Source organism: Misgurnus anguillicaudatus, chromosome 3 (assembly GCF_027580225.2).
Source record: "Misgurnus anguillicaudatus chromosome 3, ASM2758022v2, whole genome shotgun sequence".
NCBI classification, from domain to species: domain Eukaryota; kingdom Metazoa; phylum Chordata; class Actinopteri; order Cypriniformes; family Cobitidae; genus Misgurnus; species Misgurnus anguillicaudatus.
In genome coordinates, this window is record NC_073339.2 from 7,664,513 (window position 1) to 7,680,858 (window position 16,346).

Consider the following 16,346-nt stretch of genomic DNA (forward strand, 5'->3'; position numbering starts at 1 on the left):
TGGAAACCAGGGGCCTCATTTATCAAACGTGCGTACGCACAGAAGTGTGCGTAAAGTGTGCGTAGGAACAGTTTTACGCAAAGTGTGGAATTTATCAAATTTCACTTATACGTAGAAATGTGTGTAAATATACGCACACCTCGGAGTATGCGTACGCAGAGCATCTAGTGGTAGAATAGCGATATTACACAGGACACTGTTCCAGTGAGTATAAAGAAGTGTCTATTTATTATCCACAAGCAGGTGTTAAAAATGATTAATGTCAGTATGGTAACAGCAAATAAGTATAATGATTTATTTGTGATATGTATCTGTATCTGTAAAAGCTCTACATGTGATTTGTATAAATGAAGTCTCCGACAAATGCTTGACACAGTTGCAATGGCTTATCTTGCGTTATTGGAAGACTTGGCAAATAATCCATTCCGCCGGTAGCGCGTTTTCAAAGATCGCGCCAATGACGTGGTTATATGCTGTTGTCCAAGGTGGAAAGTTGTCTGTCCTTCTCCAGTTGCACTCGTTTCACGTCGTTGTGCTGTGACGCGTTTTTTTGCTGATAATTTAATGTCAAACCACTTTTTTATTTCTGGAAGTGTTCTCTCCTCATATTCAACGGAATTAAACTCACTGGTAACATGTTCCCATGCAGATTTGTTTTCTTTTGTTAGTCATTCCTCCCGCACTAAGTAAACCAAACAGGATGTGTTATTAGGATTTAACCTCATCCACCAGTAACTCAATTTCTGTGTCTGTAAAATTCCTCTTTTTCGCTCTCTTTGTCATTATTGCGATGAGGGAAAAAGCAAAACCACGTGACATATAACGGGAGGTGTTGTCACCATATATGGTTCATTGGAGGCGTTTCGGAATGCAAACGACTATGAACGTGCACGAGCATGGTGCTTAAGAACAAGTGGGATTTATCATCAAGGATTACTTACTGATGTGCGTACGAACCCCGTCCGCACGTTTGATAAATCCCGATTTTTTTGTACTTAGGCACATTCTAAATTTCATTCGTAGGTACAAAAATAGAACATTTTCTACGCAATGTTGATAAATGAGGCCCCAGGTTGACAAAGTTGATATTGCCTTATCTCTCTGTCTCTCTTTGTACTTGTATAATAAAAACAATTCTAAAAAAAAAAGGGATATGGTGAATAAGCTTAATTCCCAAGAAGTTGGTGTGCTCCTTTAAGTCAGTACTGTTATTAAAAAACCTTTTCATTTACAAATCTGTTGTTTAGTTTTGATTTAAGGCTAATACTTAAACGCTACCTATATTGCAATACAATATGTCACGATTCGTAAGACAGAACCCAAGTACACGACACAGATGTACAAAAATAGGGATTTACTGAAACACAAATAAACAAACCACGAGGGGGCAAAATAACATAAACAGGATGACAGAGTATGATGGAACACTAAGCTTGGTAACACTGAACGATTAACTAACAGAACACAATACACGGGATAACTAGACTAAACTAAACTGACAAAGTACTCACGGATGTAACGAGGCATAGAATAACACATGGAACAACAATGAACAGGCACAGAGTAACAAACACAAAACCTTAAATAATGAAGACAACAGGTGACATGGATTAAACAATGAGGGTAACAAGGGAGCGAGGTAAAAGTGACAAGACACTGGGAACACATGGTCTAGTAAAACCCATACTTATGCTGCGTTCCAGGCAACCTGTAACCCGTAACTCACGACTTCAAAACCCAGACTCACGACTCTGAACTGGGAGTACATCGATCTAGTACGAGTTCACGAGTGGGAAGTCACGGGTTTGACTGCCGTTCCAGTGCACTTTCACCGGTAGAAGGTTGTAAAAACACGAGTTACAGGCTGCCTGGAACGCATAGGGTCGTGAGTCGTGGTTTTGAAGTCGTAACTTACGGGTTTAAAAACCTGCCTGGAACGCAGCATAAGACCACGTGATCCCACACAAAACATGGGCCTGTCATGATCCTGCCACAAGACTAGATTAAACAAAGGATAAGATGGCAGAACCATGACAATATATTCATACTCTAGCAGCGCTCTCCGCCATATTGTGTCCAAAACCCAGGAACGTTTTTTGCAGTTTTTTTTTTTTAACCTGAGATCCCTTACACAGGACAAAGTTACAACTAAGGCCCTGTTAACACGTACATGGTTATTTTTAAAAACTGAGAGATTTACCTTCGTTTGTGCCCCTCGTTTACACGCAAACGGAGAACTCGCCTCTGAAACCGATTGTTTTTAAAAACTCCGGCCAGAGTGGAGATCTTGAAAATCTTCGGTTGCACAGTTGGATGTAAACAGAGACAAACGGATGTTTAAGCAGGCAACGTCACAGAGTATGCGCCAGAGCTCGCACCTACGTCAAAAATGCGACCTATGTTTACATGTGACTGCTACTCTGAATGCTTCCAAGATCACATTTTTGTTCGTGCAAACTCGTTTCGTGTGTTTGTATTTGCAAATACAGCTGCTCCATTATGTCGAGGAGCAGAGACGAGTGTTTTTTATTTTGTCTTTCAAAAAAAATTTTGTCCATTAGAACCACAGACAGCAATTATTTTATCAGTTTTAACACTGAAGCTAAATGTGTCAGATTTCATCTTCATATCCGTTTACATTAGCATTGACTCTCTTTTAATTTTTGTATTTGCTTGTGCATACTATGAAAGGCTAGCACAACTCGCAGGTATCGCACACCGCACGTGCACGTTAAATAGCATGAGCTTCGTCTATTTCAAGATCCAAAATATGCGTTTTAGGACAAATTTTTAGATACATAGTTCAATGTGACTAAATTCCGGATTTTCTGTTTGAAAGCCAGCGGCGGGCAAAGTTGACACAGAAATGTAAGATTTTTCCCATCCTCACCGACCTTGTCATAAAACTCATTGCTGCTTTGTCGCCTACATGCTGCTTTTTGTTTTGATGACGCATGAAACCAACCTGATCTCACAAAATACGTGAAATAGTCACGCATTATTTTGCTCAGTTTTGCGTGACATTGTCACGTATTTCCACCATATTACGTGCCCCTGACACGACTTTCTTTTCCTTTTTTATTGGTTACTCAACTGCTTTTCCTATTTTCTTACAATTGTCGCTTCGGTTTGGGGTTAGAACAACTTTCTGTTACATAAAATGACATCCTTACCCAAACCCAACTCTAACCCTAACATCAGGCGACGATGGTTTAAAAAGCATACGAAAAAATGGTATAAACCAATACATTAAGTGACATCCTAACGCAAACAGCAAATCTAACCCCAAATCGAAGCGACAGTTGTTTAAAAATAGGAAAAACAGTTGAGTAACCAATACGTGAAACTGTCACGGAAAAGAAAGTCGTGTCAGGGGCACGTAATATGGTGGAAATACGTGACAATGTCACGCAAAACTGAGCAAAATAATGCGTGACTATTTCACGGAAATTCGTGAGATCAGGTGGTGGCTGGGGTTGCCAGAGTAGGTGTTTTTTCCGCTACACATTAAGGTCTGTTTACAGTGTGTTTTAGCCGGGTTTTCGCCTGAAAGACTCTATAGAAATCTGGCACCCTATTGAACGTTAAACTATTGAGAGAGCGTGCCGTTCACAAACACCAGAATGAACGAGTTCACAGTAACGTTCATCATCAGGCAGTAATACAGTACGTTCATTTCATGTTCACCCAAAATATGAATGAACAAGTTCATGAACTTTCGTTCAATTAACTCGTTCAGGTACAACACTGTAGATATCTATCTTTTATAGACAGATGGACAAACAATATCCACCTGTAGTGTATATAGACAGATTAGTATTTACACACGCACATGTGACTAAGACACACCTTCATTCAAAGACAAAGGAACAGAAACTGAAACTATACAGGGTGAATAGTAAATCAGATGGGTATTCGGACAAACCTTTATAAATGTATTATTTATTTATAGAGTTAGCAGTTTATGTTGTGGATCTGGCTGTTTTATCGTTTTAAAAGCAGAGAATTCTTACAAAAACAGGTTTTACAATAATATTATATGAGTTCCAGAGTTTAAAAAAAAATGAAGGACCTGTCTTATTTGACTAAGGAATCTAAATGATATTTCCAGTTACTGATGACTAATGTAAATATAAAGATTAAATGGGTTGTATATTATTTTGATTATTTTATTCAGATTATTCAGAAAGCAATTCATTGAAAAAGCTTAACTTATACTACACTAATACTTATTATTGTACAATTCTCTCCAGTAAGACAAAAGAAAGGCTTTTGAATATGAAGTGATATATCTAATATAGATGTGTAACATTTACCACAAATGTTTTCATGATGGATTATTATTAGTGGTGTCTTGTTTAAACAGTTAATTTTTAATGCAAAAGATTAAATAAAAATCTTACTGCACAACTTAAATTCTGGTAATGACAAGTGGCAGACAGCACTTAAATTTAAATACTTTCTTTACCGAAAGGCACTTATACTGTATATAAATAATTAGAAGAACAGGCCATTTCATTTCCAAACCAGCTTTTATTTCATCAACAGTCGGCATCATGACGACAGTCAAGAGCAAATTTGTGCACACAATGATCAGAAAGAGAAACAGATAAAAAAGATATATTTTGTAATATACAATACACTCGCAGCAAACATGTGTTTAAACTTAAGTTTGTGGAGACCCTTCTCTAGTTCCCTTAAAATAAGGATAAAAGTAGGTAATAGTGTTGAGATTGTTTTGGACAAGATTGTCATCCGGAAACAAAAAACAGAATCATGATCAAAGTTAAAATGTATAGACATTGCTATCTTCGGTGACATTGCTATATCATTTGACTGATGAATTCTGACCTTTCCATGTTTTTAATGATCTGTATAAGACCTTGACTGATGCGATAGGTGGACATCTCATTGAACCCATCTTCATCTGAATGCTCTGTCACATAAACCTCATCAAACCAGGCTTCACCGGATGAATCGATGGAAACAATGATGCGATCTGTATTGCTATCAGGCACATCAGGATCGTAATTCTTACAGACGTCATGAGGCAGTGAGTCCGGATGGTAGTGATGGTTGCTCAGGTTGCCCACCTCATAGTATACAAGATCAGTGTCTGGAAGAAGACCTTCATCATTATGAAACTCATGGAAGCCAAAACATTCATCTTCAGGATCGTATTGTGCCATCATTCTTCCATTTTGACTGATCCTGTGGACACAATCATGTGCAAACCACCACAGCAGACTGAGACCATGCCTGGGATACGGCTGACCAAAGTTGGTTTCTTTCAGATGTAGTAATTCATTCAGTGTTCTCACCATGTTTCTGGCTATTCTGTTTTAAATACGTAAGAAAACATTAAGTTGAACAATTTATATTTCAAGAAAATTCAAATAAATGTCTTTTAATTAAAAAAATTAATTCTAATGGTTTCCATGCATGCACTTTAAATAGTCTGATTGTAGTCATTGAATAGTCATTGTTTTAGACCAAATGCAATGAAAGAATTTAAAACAGAGCAATAAGCAAAATAAACTTTGTATACTTGACCTTGTCTTTGTGAGCTGGATATCTGACTGCACTGTTTGGGGAAAAAGTCTGCAACTGTTTTTATTCACATCACTGTTAGCGGGCGGAGCCATGACTGGAAATCGAAACTAACTGTTATTGGAATGGATCTGTGAAATATTTTGTAGGTAATTAAAAACATTATAGGCTCACGAAAAAGAAACTTAACAAAACAAAGCTACAGTAGTTTAAAAAATAACTACCTGCCAAAATTCAATTGAAAAATATAATAGTTAATTTAACTATTGTTGTTTTGCTTTTGCTTATTTGTAGCTGGTGTTTCTTAAAATTGTAAAAAAAAGCTGGTCCACTGAAAATCCTAATAAGTTGATTCAACTCAAATGATTTGAGTAAACTCATTCCCTCAATTTAATTGAGTAATGGGGTCTCCCAAAACGTGCATATTTAAGTTTACTTGGTGCTTATGTAGACTTGACTTAAATCATTTAGTTCACCAAACTTTACTTTATGATTATTCAATGTACTTAAACAATAAAGTTAACTTAACTTAGTGTTAATTTCAAGTGTACTTGTATATTTGAGTAAACTCAACATGACAATTTAACTGAAATTAGAATTTAATTCTATCAGCCTGGCAAAGCTAGTCAAGTTGATAGATCAGCAGGTGGCTAATTGGTTACAATTACTTGTTTAAGGTGAACTATCCCTTATATTTTAATGTAGCAAGGACAAGGTTTCATATTGTTTATTCTTATTCCAATAGCTTAAGATGTGTTATTTGTTGATTTTGAAATTATTAAGTGCAAACAGAAACCAATAAAACTGTTTATAGTTTTAAATGGGTATACATTTATTGATATAAAAAAATAAAAATGGAGGTTAGAAATATACCACAACCTGAATTATACTGCTCACCAGACCTTCCTATTATTAGATCAGGTCTCCACACCAGACAAAATAAAAAACGATCCAGCCCCGGACACCATGAAAATGTGAGACAAGACCGAACAACAATGAAATCAATAAGACACAAAATATAGAAATATAATGAATGAATGAATAATACAATAAAATATAGAAATATAATGAATAAATGAATAAAATATAGAAATATAATAATGAATGCATAAATGAATAAACATAATGAATAAATGAATGAATAAATGAATGAATGAATAAATGAATAAACAATAATATAATGATAAAAATGATAATAATAAAATCGATAGTGATAAAATAATATTAAATAATCAAATAAACAATTATATGGATAACTAATGATTACAAAATGATAAAATGATTATGTCAATAAATGATTTTGTATAAACTAACAAAAACACAATAATAAAAACATTCTGCATGTGAGGATCTAAGGTAGGATCCTTCACTATCAATATTAAAACATAATGAAAATGCAAAATTTCTACAACAAAATGCAAATACAAAAAAATTAGAACAAGAAGAAATAAGGAAAGGAAATTTAAAATCCATCCTTTGTTTTAAATGTAATCATACAGGAGCTGCATGGGGAAACATTATCTTTTAAAATTAGCAGACAAAGAAAGAAGAAATGCAATAGCAACACAAATCAACAAGAAAATGCACAAGCAGATTGAAACATCAGGCCTGTTGTCGGGCTGATTTGCAGATTGAGCCCTTTGGTAGGATTGAAGTAAGATTTGATTCCTTGTTTGTCTCAGGAATTCTCCCAAAGCCATGCTTCCAATGGTCCTTATTAGACCTTGGCTGATTCGATAAGTGTGATTCTGATCAAAATTCACATGATCTGCGTGCTGAGTAACATAAATCCTGTCGAAGCTGCTCAGACCTGAGTTGTAGCGAACAATAATGCGATCTTTGTTGCTGTCAGCACGGTTTCTATTGTGATTCACAGTAACGTAAGAAGGTAGAGAGCCAGAATCATTCAGGTTTCCCACTTCATAGTATGGTAGGGTAAAGTTGTTGGGAAGAAGTCTATCTTCATCATCTTCAATTCTGTTATAGAATCGATGGAAACCAAATTCTCCAGTTGCTGGGTTGCACTGTGCAATCATTCTGCCATAGCTGTCAATGGAAACACATTCATTGGCAAACCACCACAGCAGTCTGAGACCATGTCTGGGATCTGGTTGACCAAACCTGTTATCTTTCAGCTGAGACAATTCATTCAGTGTTCTCACCATGTTTACCACGATCCTGTTAGTAATAAAATGTGAAGGATGCATTTAATAATTTGTGAAAAAAGATGTGCAATATTCTCAAATTGAATACAAAGCAAGTTTAAGACCAGCCACAGTTTAAACTATTAATATCCTCATAATAAAATATATTGCTCGGCTACTGTACCTGCACAGACTGATCTTTTGAAATCCAAGAGTGAAATGAAAATGGTAGCTGTTTACCTGTAACAAGAAGATGAACTTTAAAAGAAAAACAAGACAGTCTTGAACAAAAAGCTAGTTTGACCATAAATTAAATTTTCAATTTTGTGTTGCTTAATGATACAAGTCAAACATTGATCTGTTTGTGTAAACCAATGCTGTTTGATGTATGTCTATAAAATGCATAACTAATCTTGTAATTAAATGTAGCTGATTTCGGCAATGTGTACAACTAATAATAAATCAGTGTAAATATAGATAACGCCTTGTCAAAAATGATTGAGATGGCCAATCAAATCAAAAAGGCGAGTGCTACTGGCCAATCACATAATAGAAGAGGAGATTTCCTGTTAACACAAGTCGAGCAGCGGCCAATCAAATAGATCAATAGGCGGGGTTACTGTTTACAGGAGCAGTGAGTGAGTGAGTGGAGCCGCCGTCACGTCAATCATAACGCTACATTCATGTAGGCGAAAGCATTAATGCTTGACGAAAGGCTAAACGTAATTGGCTGGCTGGAACTAGGTTATATACATAAGGCTTTCTGATTGGGTGAAAATTGAATGTTGAGGCTCATGTTGGCCATTTTTATTAATATATCAAATGATTACTCCATGGCTAAATAGTCACGTATTGTGATTTCAGGGAAATCTAAAAAAAATACAGAGAGTTGTACAGTGTTTTCATTGATAAGGTGAGAAAGCCTTACTTTAGTTAATCTATTGCATTGTTGGTTACAAAGGAAAATATTAAAATTGAAATATATGGAATACTGTGGAATAATCCTGATAACCACTTGCTATGTTTGCTTCAGGTGGAAAGAGGTGGGACAAGAGTATGCTGACAGGACAGGAGGAGGTGACATTCAGGTTAGTGACAGTACATCAGGGCCACCATTTAAATTAATTTTAAATAAATGTTAATGAGTTTGCTTGCTTTTACTTTGTGTGTTTTTGTGATATTTACAGCAACACTATGTAGTTTTTTACCTTTAAATAATGTCTCTAAAATTATTTCAGTGATAGAACAACTTTTAACTGGACAAATTGTACTGCTGCTGCAACCTGAGCAGCCTCCTAGCTGCTACAAGCACACTCTGAAAGTGGCGGTGGAGGGCAGGAAACACAGCCCCGCCCCTCCCCCTGCCTGCAAGCAGAGTGTCAACCACATGGGGGAGCTGTAAGTCATTTTTACATGGAAACTACATAGTGTTGCTTTAATTTTGACAAACTTCTGACAACTCCTCCAGCTGCATTTTGATTGGTCGGCAGTTTTACCACAAGACACGTCATACTCACAATGTTGCTCTACCATTTCCGCATTAAGTCAGAACTAAATTAACTCATCCACCGCCATTGACGAGTTATCTCGTCATTTATGAGTTCATATTTAACTAATAAATATGCCTTTTTGGACGAATTTCAAAGTGAAAGTGTAATACCGCTTTTATCCACCAGATGGCGCAAATCGAATTTATCAAAAACGGAAGTTAAAAAGATTTAATGGTTATTTTAACTGCCTTTATGTTTGATAGTCATTCTGAGTCTGATCTCTAACATAAATTCCTTTACATAAACGCAATTTTTTAAGCTTTTTGCTCAAAATGTTGTATTTTTGAAGAGAAATATCCATATTTCAGTGGTTAAATTAAGTAGAAAAAGTAAATATATAATGAAACGTTTTTTCCCCATTTTGTTTGTTTGTTTGTTTATTGTTTGTTTGAAAGCAGAGGGTGTGTTCTTTAATTTAATATAATTTGTATGTTTATATATTTATAGAAAAAGATTTTTCCTGCAAGGAATTTTGTGAAAATTTTGTTAAAATCACAAAAATGCAGGTGGGCAACTTTTCTCAAAAAGGCTGGCGGTGAATGAGTTAAGTTATTCTTTTAATGTAAAAACAAGCTTTACTCCAATATTACTATTTACAATATTAAAAGTCGTGCATACAAGGTGAAAACCTATGCACGTTTTTTTTTGTTATAATGTTTTGAAGTAAAAATAACAGCCTCATCCGGGTACTGCGAGTCATCTTAACTGGCACCGTTTAATACATTTGAATAAATACAGTTCAAATATGCATAATTAATCACATCAGGGACGGATTGGCAATCTGTGCGTTCTGGAAAAGTCCAGAACGGCCGTTCAATGGAGGGCCGTTGCCCGGCCGATGGCAAAAAAAAAGTCTAATAACGCAATATGAACAGTCAACAGCAGAGGCACTAATACGATCACTTATATGGTGCTACGTGTAAAAAAAACAAGGAAGAAGAGTTGGCCTACTAGCCGTGATTGGTCCACGGATTCCCGGAATTCGCAAGCGTCTATGTTCGCGAGCCTGAGCATCCACAGCCTGGTCATGATGAGGGACAGACCAAGTTAACTTCACATCAGCAAGAGTAAGTGCCAGTAGTAGCAGGACATGTGACATTATAATACAATATACGCGATATAAAAATAAATAAAACTCACGTGAAAATTAACGTAATGCGCAACTACTCTTATAGAGAGACGTGATGTGAGTGTGTGTGTGGGACAGAGAGAAAGGCGCGGGCGCGATTGAACAGTGGAAACGTAAGAACAATACATACTCCGTCAATTTGTTTGTATAGGACATCATAAACGGCAAAGTGTTTGCTTATATTTGTGTGCAGTCGCAATAAAACAAAACATTGTGCTTTTGTCAAACTGTAAACTCTTTTCAAACTGTAACCTACAACTGTCATCTAACCAAAATCACACACACCAAAACAAAAAATATTCACCCAACCCTGTTTAAAAACAGTCTGTGGGTGGACATTCATCGTATTGAATTGGTTTTCATTTCTTTCATTTACTTTATTGTATATGAGAGGTTGTAGTGAGCTCACATTTTCTGCTACAATGAAAGGTATTTTATTAAACGGGAAAATATCAGGCATGCATTGCTACCACTCTAAACGTGCTAATATACAAGAAAGGGGGCTAAATAATTGACCAAATAATAGTTTAACCAAAAAATCCTAGCTTGCACTTTCAGTCTGTCTTCCATCAGAGTCCAGTTTTTCCTTGTCTTTCATTCCTTGTCTTTCATATTTGTGTTTAGTATTGTGGCAAAGGCCTGGTGGTTGTTTGTGAAAGCTTTACAGACAAAATTATTTCACAGCCTTGTTATACATCAAAGTTTAATATGACATTGACAAAATATTAAATAACCTTGTCTGATAGTCTGACAGTATTGTGGCATAGTATCAGGACATCCTTGTGTCTGTTGCGCATGGCTAGGGGCAAATGGCTGGATGGGCCTATTTGGGAAAAAGTCCAGGGCTGTTTTTTAGCCCCAGTCCGTCCCTGAATCACATATATGAAATTTAATTTACAAATGAATGCATTGAATGTTCATCTTGTTTGAACTTTGAACTTGTTTTAACCCGTCTTGGCTTAGCTACATACATTAGGTTTATCCCTCACAGAAGGTTTACTTTTCTTACGGATAAGCTAATAAAAGATATTAAATAAAAATGTTCACTCTATATATTTACTCGTATAGCAAATAGCCATGTAACAACGTGCAGAAATATCAAATGAACTAAACTCAAATGGCTTTCTGTGTGACACTGTACTGAAACCATCTTGATCTGCATTGAATGACTCATCTTTGTGTAATGAACGCATCAAGGCAGACTGCTGCAGACTTTATTTTCTTTAGATTTTGTGTCTTTACCTCAGACAGACGACGTCTTGTTGCAGTTTAAATTTTGTTCTGGGGCCGGTTGCACCAGCTGGGCGGGAGAGGGGGGACGGTTGCAACACTTTTTGCATTTCCTTAAGTTTCTCAGAGACTGTTGCATTAGAAAACCAAGATTTTTATACAATAAACACATCTGCAGCTACTCAACCACACTGTTATAACGTGTGTATATATGATAATTTTTGTAAAATTTATATTTGAATAGACATAGTCAAATGTTGCAACTGCCCCTATTGTGGGGTCAGTTGCAACATTTGACTATGTCTATTCAAATAAAGAATATACAGTACAGTGTCACACAGAAAGCCACCCGAGATCAGTCCATCCGACACCCCTACACGTTTGTCACACGGCCATTTGCTATACGGACAGTTGCAACATTTATTTATTATATTTGCTGCTGATCTGAGAAGAGGTAGGGGACACCCCATCTGTCACATGCTCTCTCTAGTGAGATACTAAAAATACAAAACAAGTGGGCTACATTATGGCCTAATCTAATGATTAAAAATCTATTTAGTTTAAATACTGGACTACTTATTAATGCATAATATTACTGTTTTGTTACGTTATGATGATGAGCTTTTACATCAGTGACTGTTGTAGGGACAGCCATGATAAAACTTGCTATGCAAGCTTAACAGAATATCTTAGACACATGATAGCTATTCCAATTAGAAGCTTCCGTAGCCAAATCTGAATGAGAAGAAAACGGAGACCATTGTGTTTGGCTCGTCTGATGTTCTGGAGAATTCTTTTGGAAATTCTGGTATTTTATCTTCTTCGGTCAAATCAAGTGTTGAAAACTTAGGTGTATTCTTCGATAGTGCACTTGCATGTGATATAAATGCAGTTGTAAAAGCGAGTTTTTACCAATTAAGAATGCTGGCTAAAGTAAAGACCTTTCTTTCTTTTAAACATTTAGAAATTGCAACTCACGCTTTTATTTCGTCCAGAATTGATTATTGTAATGCGCTGTATTTGGGAATAAATAGCTCGTTAATAGCGAGATTACAAATGGGCCAAAATTCAGCTGCACATCTTTTAACCAGTGTTCATAAATACGAACATATTTCTCCTGTGCTAATGTCTTTACATTGGCTTCCCGTACATTGTAGAATTTAATTTAAAGTGCTTTTCTCGTTTTTAAATCGTTAAATGGACTCGCTCCCCTCTACCTCTCGGATCTGTTGTGTGAATATCGTCCAGAAAGAACTCTTCGGTCTGCCAACCAGAATCTGTTAACTGTTCCAAAGTCCAAATTAAAATCTAGGGGCAATCGAGCTTTTGCCATAGCCGCACCTAAACTTTGGAACACGTTACCGCTTCATATAAGAATATCATCAACATTACATATTTTTAAATCAAAGTTAAAAACATACTTTTTTACTAAGGCCTATGACTCGTGATGATGTTTGTTGTCTGATGTTGATGTGGTTTGTATATTTGTGTTTTTTTTTTATTAGTCATTATATCATTGTACAGCACATTGGTCAACTGGAGTTGTTTTTAATCGTGCTTTATAAATAAATTGAGACTTGAGAAAACACAGATTAAAATTATATTACTTTAGAATTCCTTGAACAAACTGTTCAGGCGGTGTGACAAAAACTCTGATCATAAAAAATATTTTTTACCTTGAAATGAGTTTTGTGTGTAAGGAATAGGCACATGTGGCTGATTTCTTCCAGAAGTGAGAAATTGGAGAAATCAGCAATGTTGCAACTGTTCCCACTCTTGCCTATACTCTGGACGTAAAAGGCGTAAGTATAAAGTATTTACTTTTTTCTATGGCAAAAATAGAAATGTGACGAGACGAGACATGCACGCGTCTAATGCACAGGATACACGAGCGTGCTTTTGCATGGTTGAGAGACCGCCAATGAATTATATAATAAAATACATAAATACTTACAAAGACACCGTAGAGAACTTATTAAAAGCTTTCATTTAATTTTGTTTGAAACTTGAGCTGTTATAATGAATCTGCAAACTATTAGACATTTTGTCCCTAAAGGCTTTCGTTAATGTTTTTGATAGATCTGCACTGCACGTGACGCACGCATCTTGAGGGAGAGCGCACTGGTAAACATGAGGAAAGCTTTCATATGTCATCTATTAGCTGGCGACAGACAGTAAGTGTACGTTTTTATCATAGTAAACTCGAATGGCGTCTAATTTATCACAGCAGTTAAACGCATACGCGGGGGCGCGCATCATCTACGCTGAGCGTATTATATATATATATATATATATATATATATATATATATATATATATATATATATATATATATATATATATATATATATATATATATATATATATATATATATATATATATATAAAATATGCTGTGTAAGATTTAATATTGCTCACACCAGTCGCGTAGCTATGGGTGGGCCTGAGTGAGCCTGTCAGCTAGGCCCACCCACCTGCCTATCCAGAAAAGCCTATTAGTTATCCTAATGAGTAAATTATGTTGCAATTATCACTATACTTGACCTATAAAATAAATATTTTCTCTTGTTTGCTATTATAATAAGGAATAAGTTAATTTTGTAAATAGTAGTGCAATAAATAGCGCATTTCGAACAGCCTCCTCGCCCCTCCTACACCCCACATCATAGAAATTAACACCCGGTTTAAGGCTGCAACGTAAGGAATAATGAGAGCTGTGCTGCTTCATTGTCTTAGAATGAAGGTCACGAAGACCTTCGGTGAGAAGACTTTATTACAGCTTGATGGTGCACCTTTTAATATTACCGTTAAGGATTCTGAACCTGAGGTGTTGGTTCAGCAGCTAAAAAAGAAAAGTCTTTGCAGATAACATTTGCGCCCACTTTTGCGCCCATGAGCCTTCTGGTCTGAAAACGAGGTGTGTTCAGGCGCATTGTTGGTGCGTTGCTATTTTGAAGCAAATAAAATAGACTACGTCACTGACCAACTAAAACCTACTCCTAAGTCAATGGAGCAATATTGCTTTTATTATTTAATGAGCGCGTTAGTAATATGCGCCTACGGGACGACAACGCGCATTTGCTTATTACATGGATGCGCAGCAGCACACAAACGTTTAAAATATGAAAAAATTAATTAAAAACATTATTATTGAGTGTCTTGGACATAAATGAGGACCAGGTATGAGATGTTATGTATAAAGCTGCTTCACCTGTAGCCTGGTAAGTAATTCAATGTTTTGCTTTAAACAAATGCAGATATTGCATTTATTTAGAATTTTCTTAATGCTATCCCACAGATTTATTATATATGATGACATACAGGCTTTTGTTCTTAATAAACAATGATATATTGAAGCTGGTGTAGTTGTGTGTTTGTATATTTTGATAACAGATGCATTTTGGGTTAAGGCACACCTGATTTTCTCTGGGCCCACCCACATTGTGAATCCTGGCTACGCTAGTGGCTCACACAATGCTACTCACCTTTGGATGTCAACATCTTAAAATAACTGTGATAAATGTGGAAAATTATCTGGCCCAGAAATAAGCCGAAGCTTAATAAAAACAGTCTGATGTCAACATAACCATAAACCAGTAATATCTGGCCCACACACAACAAAAAGACATCACTCATCCTAAACCGATTTGTCACACAAGGGCCAGGACTGGCCTAAACACAACAAGCCACAACTCACGATAAAACCGGGTTGTCACACTCAGCCGTATCTGGCCCACACACAACAAGCCACAACTCAAACTACATTTGGCTTGTCGCACACGGGCCGTATCTGGCCCAGACTTACCAAGCCGCAACTCAAATTAAAACCTGCTTGTCGCACATGGGCCGTATCTGGCCCACACACAACAAGCCACAACTCACTAAAGACGGATTGATTTGTGTGGGCCAGACACGGCCCATATGGTCTTTGACGCCACCGGAACTGAGCCATATGTGACATAGTTGGCCCACATGAGGCCCGGTAGTGCATGCTATCTGGGTAGCTGCGTCTGGTCGTAGTTTCAGATGGTGCAACAGGCGTAAATATTTTTCACAATGTCGGACGTTTACACCCAACATTAATCTCGCCCTCTCTGCCATCACACTGCAGTGTATTGAACTTTAACTATGACATCAAAGGTATCGCGAGAGAGTTTATAGACCAGTGCTTATCGCGTTTCACGTAGATCTCTGCGCAGTGCTGTATCAGGTCAAATACGCACTTGTCAGTAACTGTAAAGGCTAGGAATTAAATTTTAAAGTTGTAAATCTGTATCTGTCAAAGTTGACATCTTTAAAAAGCCTTGTGAAATATCTTCTTTAATGCTAGATCAGCCAAACCACTCAGATGCCACACGAATGCCAATCAAACTAAAACTAGCTGATCAATGGTCTCATGTAAAACTAGAATAACATGTTTGATCTCCTAATGTAAAGCCATTACGTATGTTGTCATACAAGCAAACATCCCTCACATGTATTGATTGTTTACAATAAAAGCAATAGAAACTGCGTTCTAAAACACTGTACCTGAAACGCTGCCAATAAATATTTATAAGTGCACCGGATACTTTAAATAATCAAACATCATAAATGTATGTACCTTTTTCAAGCGATGGTCAGATCACCCTCAGACATTTCTGTTTTGTGGGCAGTGCTTTGACTAGGAAACAGAAACTTATGATGAAAACAGAAAGTTATGTTGCTTGCTCAATATCACAGGGAAAAAAAGTAATGTGCTAG

The 16,346-nt window shown here is 36.5% G+C and overlaps 2 protein-coding genes across 2 annotated transcripts; both read right to left on the reverse strand.

Annotated features, from left to right (window-relative positions):
- Positions 1 to 4,508: 4,508 nt before the first annotated feature.
- LOC141358808 (uncharacterized) lies at positions 4,509 to 5,985 on the reverse strand. The gene is made up of 2 exons (XM_073860545.1): positions 5,554 to 5,985; positions 4,509 to 5,337 (listed from the first exon to the last, which is right to left on the reverse strand). The coding sequence occupies exons 1-2, from the start codon at positions 5,643 to 5,645 to the stop codon at positions 4,824 to 4,826; spliced, it is 606 nt and encodes a 201-aa protein (XP_073716646.1). The 5' UTR covers positions 5,646 to 5,985; the 3' UTR covers positions 4,509 to 4,823.
- Positions 5,986 to 6,357: 372 nt separating this feature from the next.
- LOC141349274 (uncharacterized) lies at positions 6,358 to 16,285 on the reverse strand. Its single transcript, XM_073860544.1, has 3 exons — positions 16,207 to 16,285; positions 7,879 to 7,934; positions 6,358 to 7,728 (listed from the first exon to the last, which is right to left on the reverse strand). Exon 3 carries the CDS (start codon positions 7,713 to 7,715, stop codon positions 7,068 to 7,070), a length of 648 nt encoding a protein of 215 aa, XP_073716645.1. The 5' UTR covers positions 7,716 to 7,728; positions 7,879 to 7,934; positions 16,207 to 16,285; the 3' UTR covers positions 6,358 to 7,067.
- Positions 16,286 to 16,346: the final 61 nt, after the last annotated feature.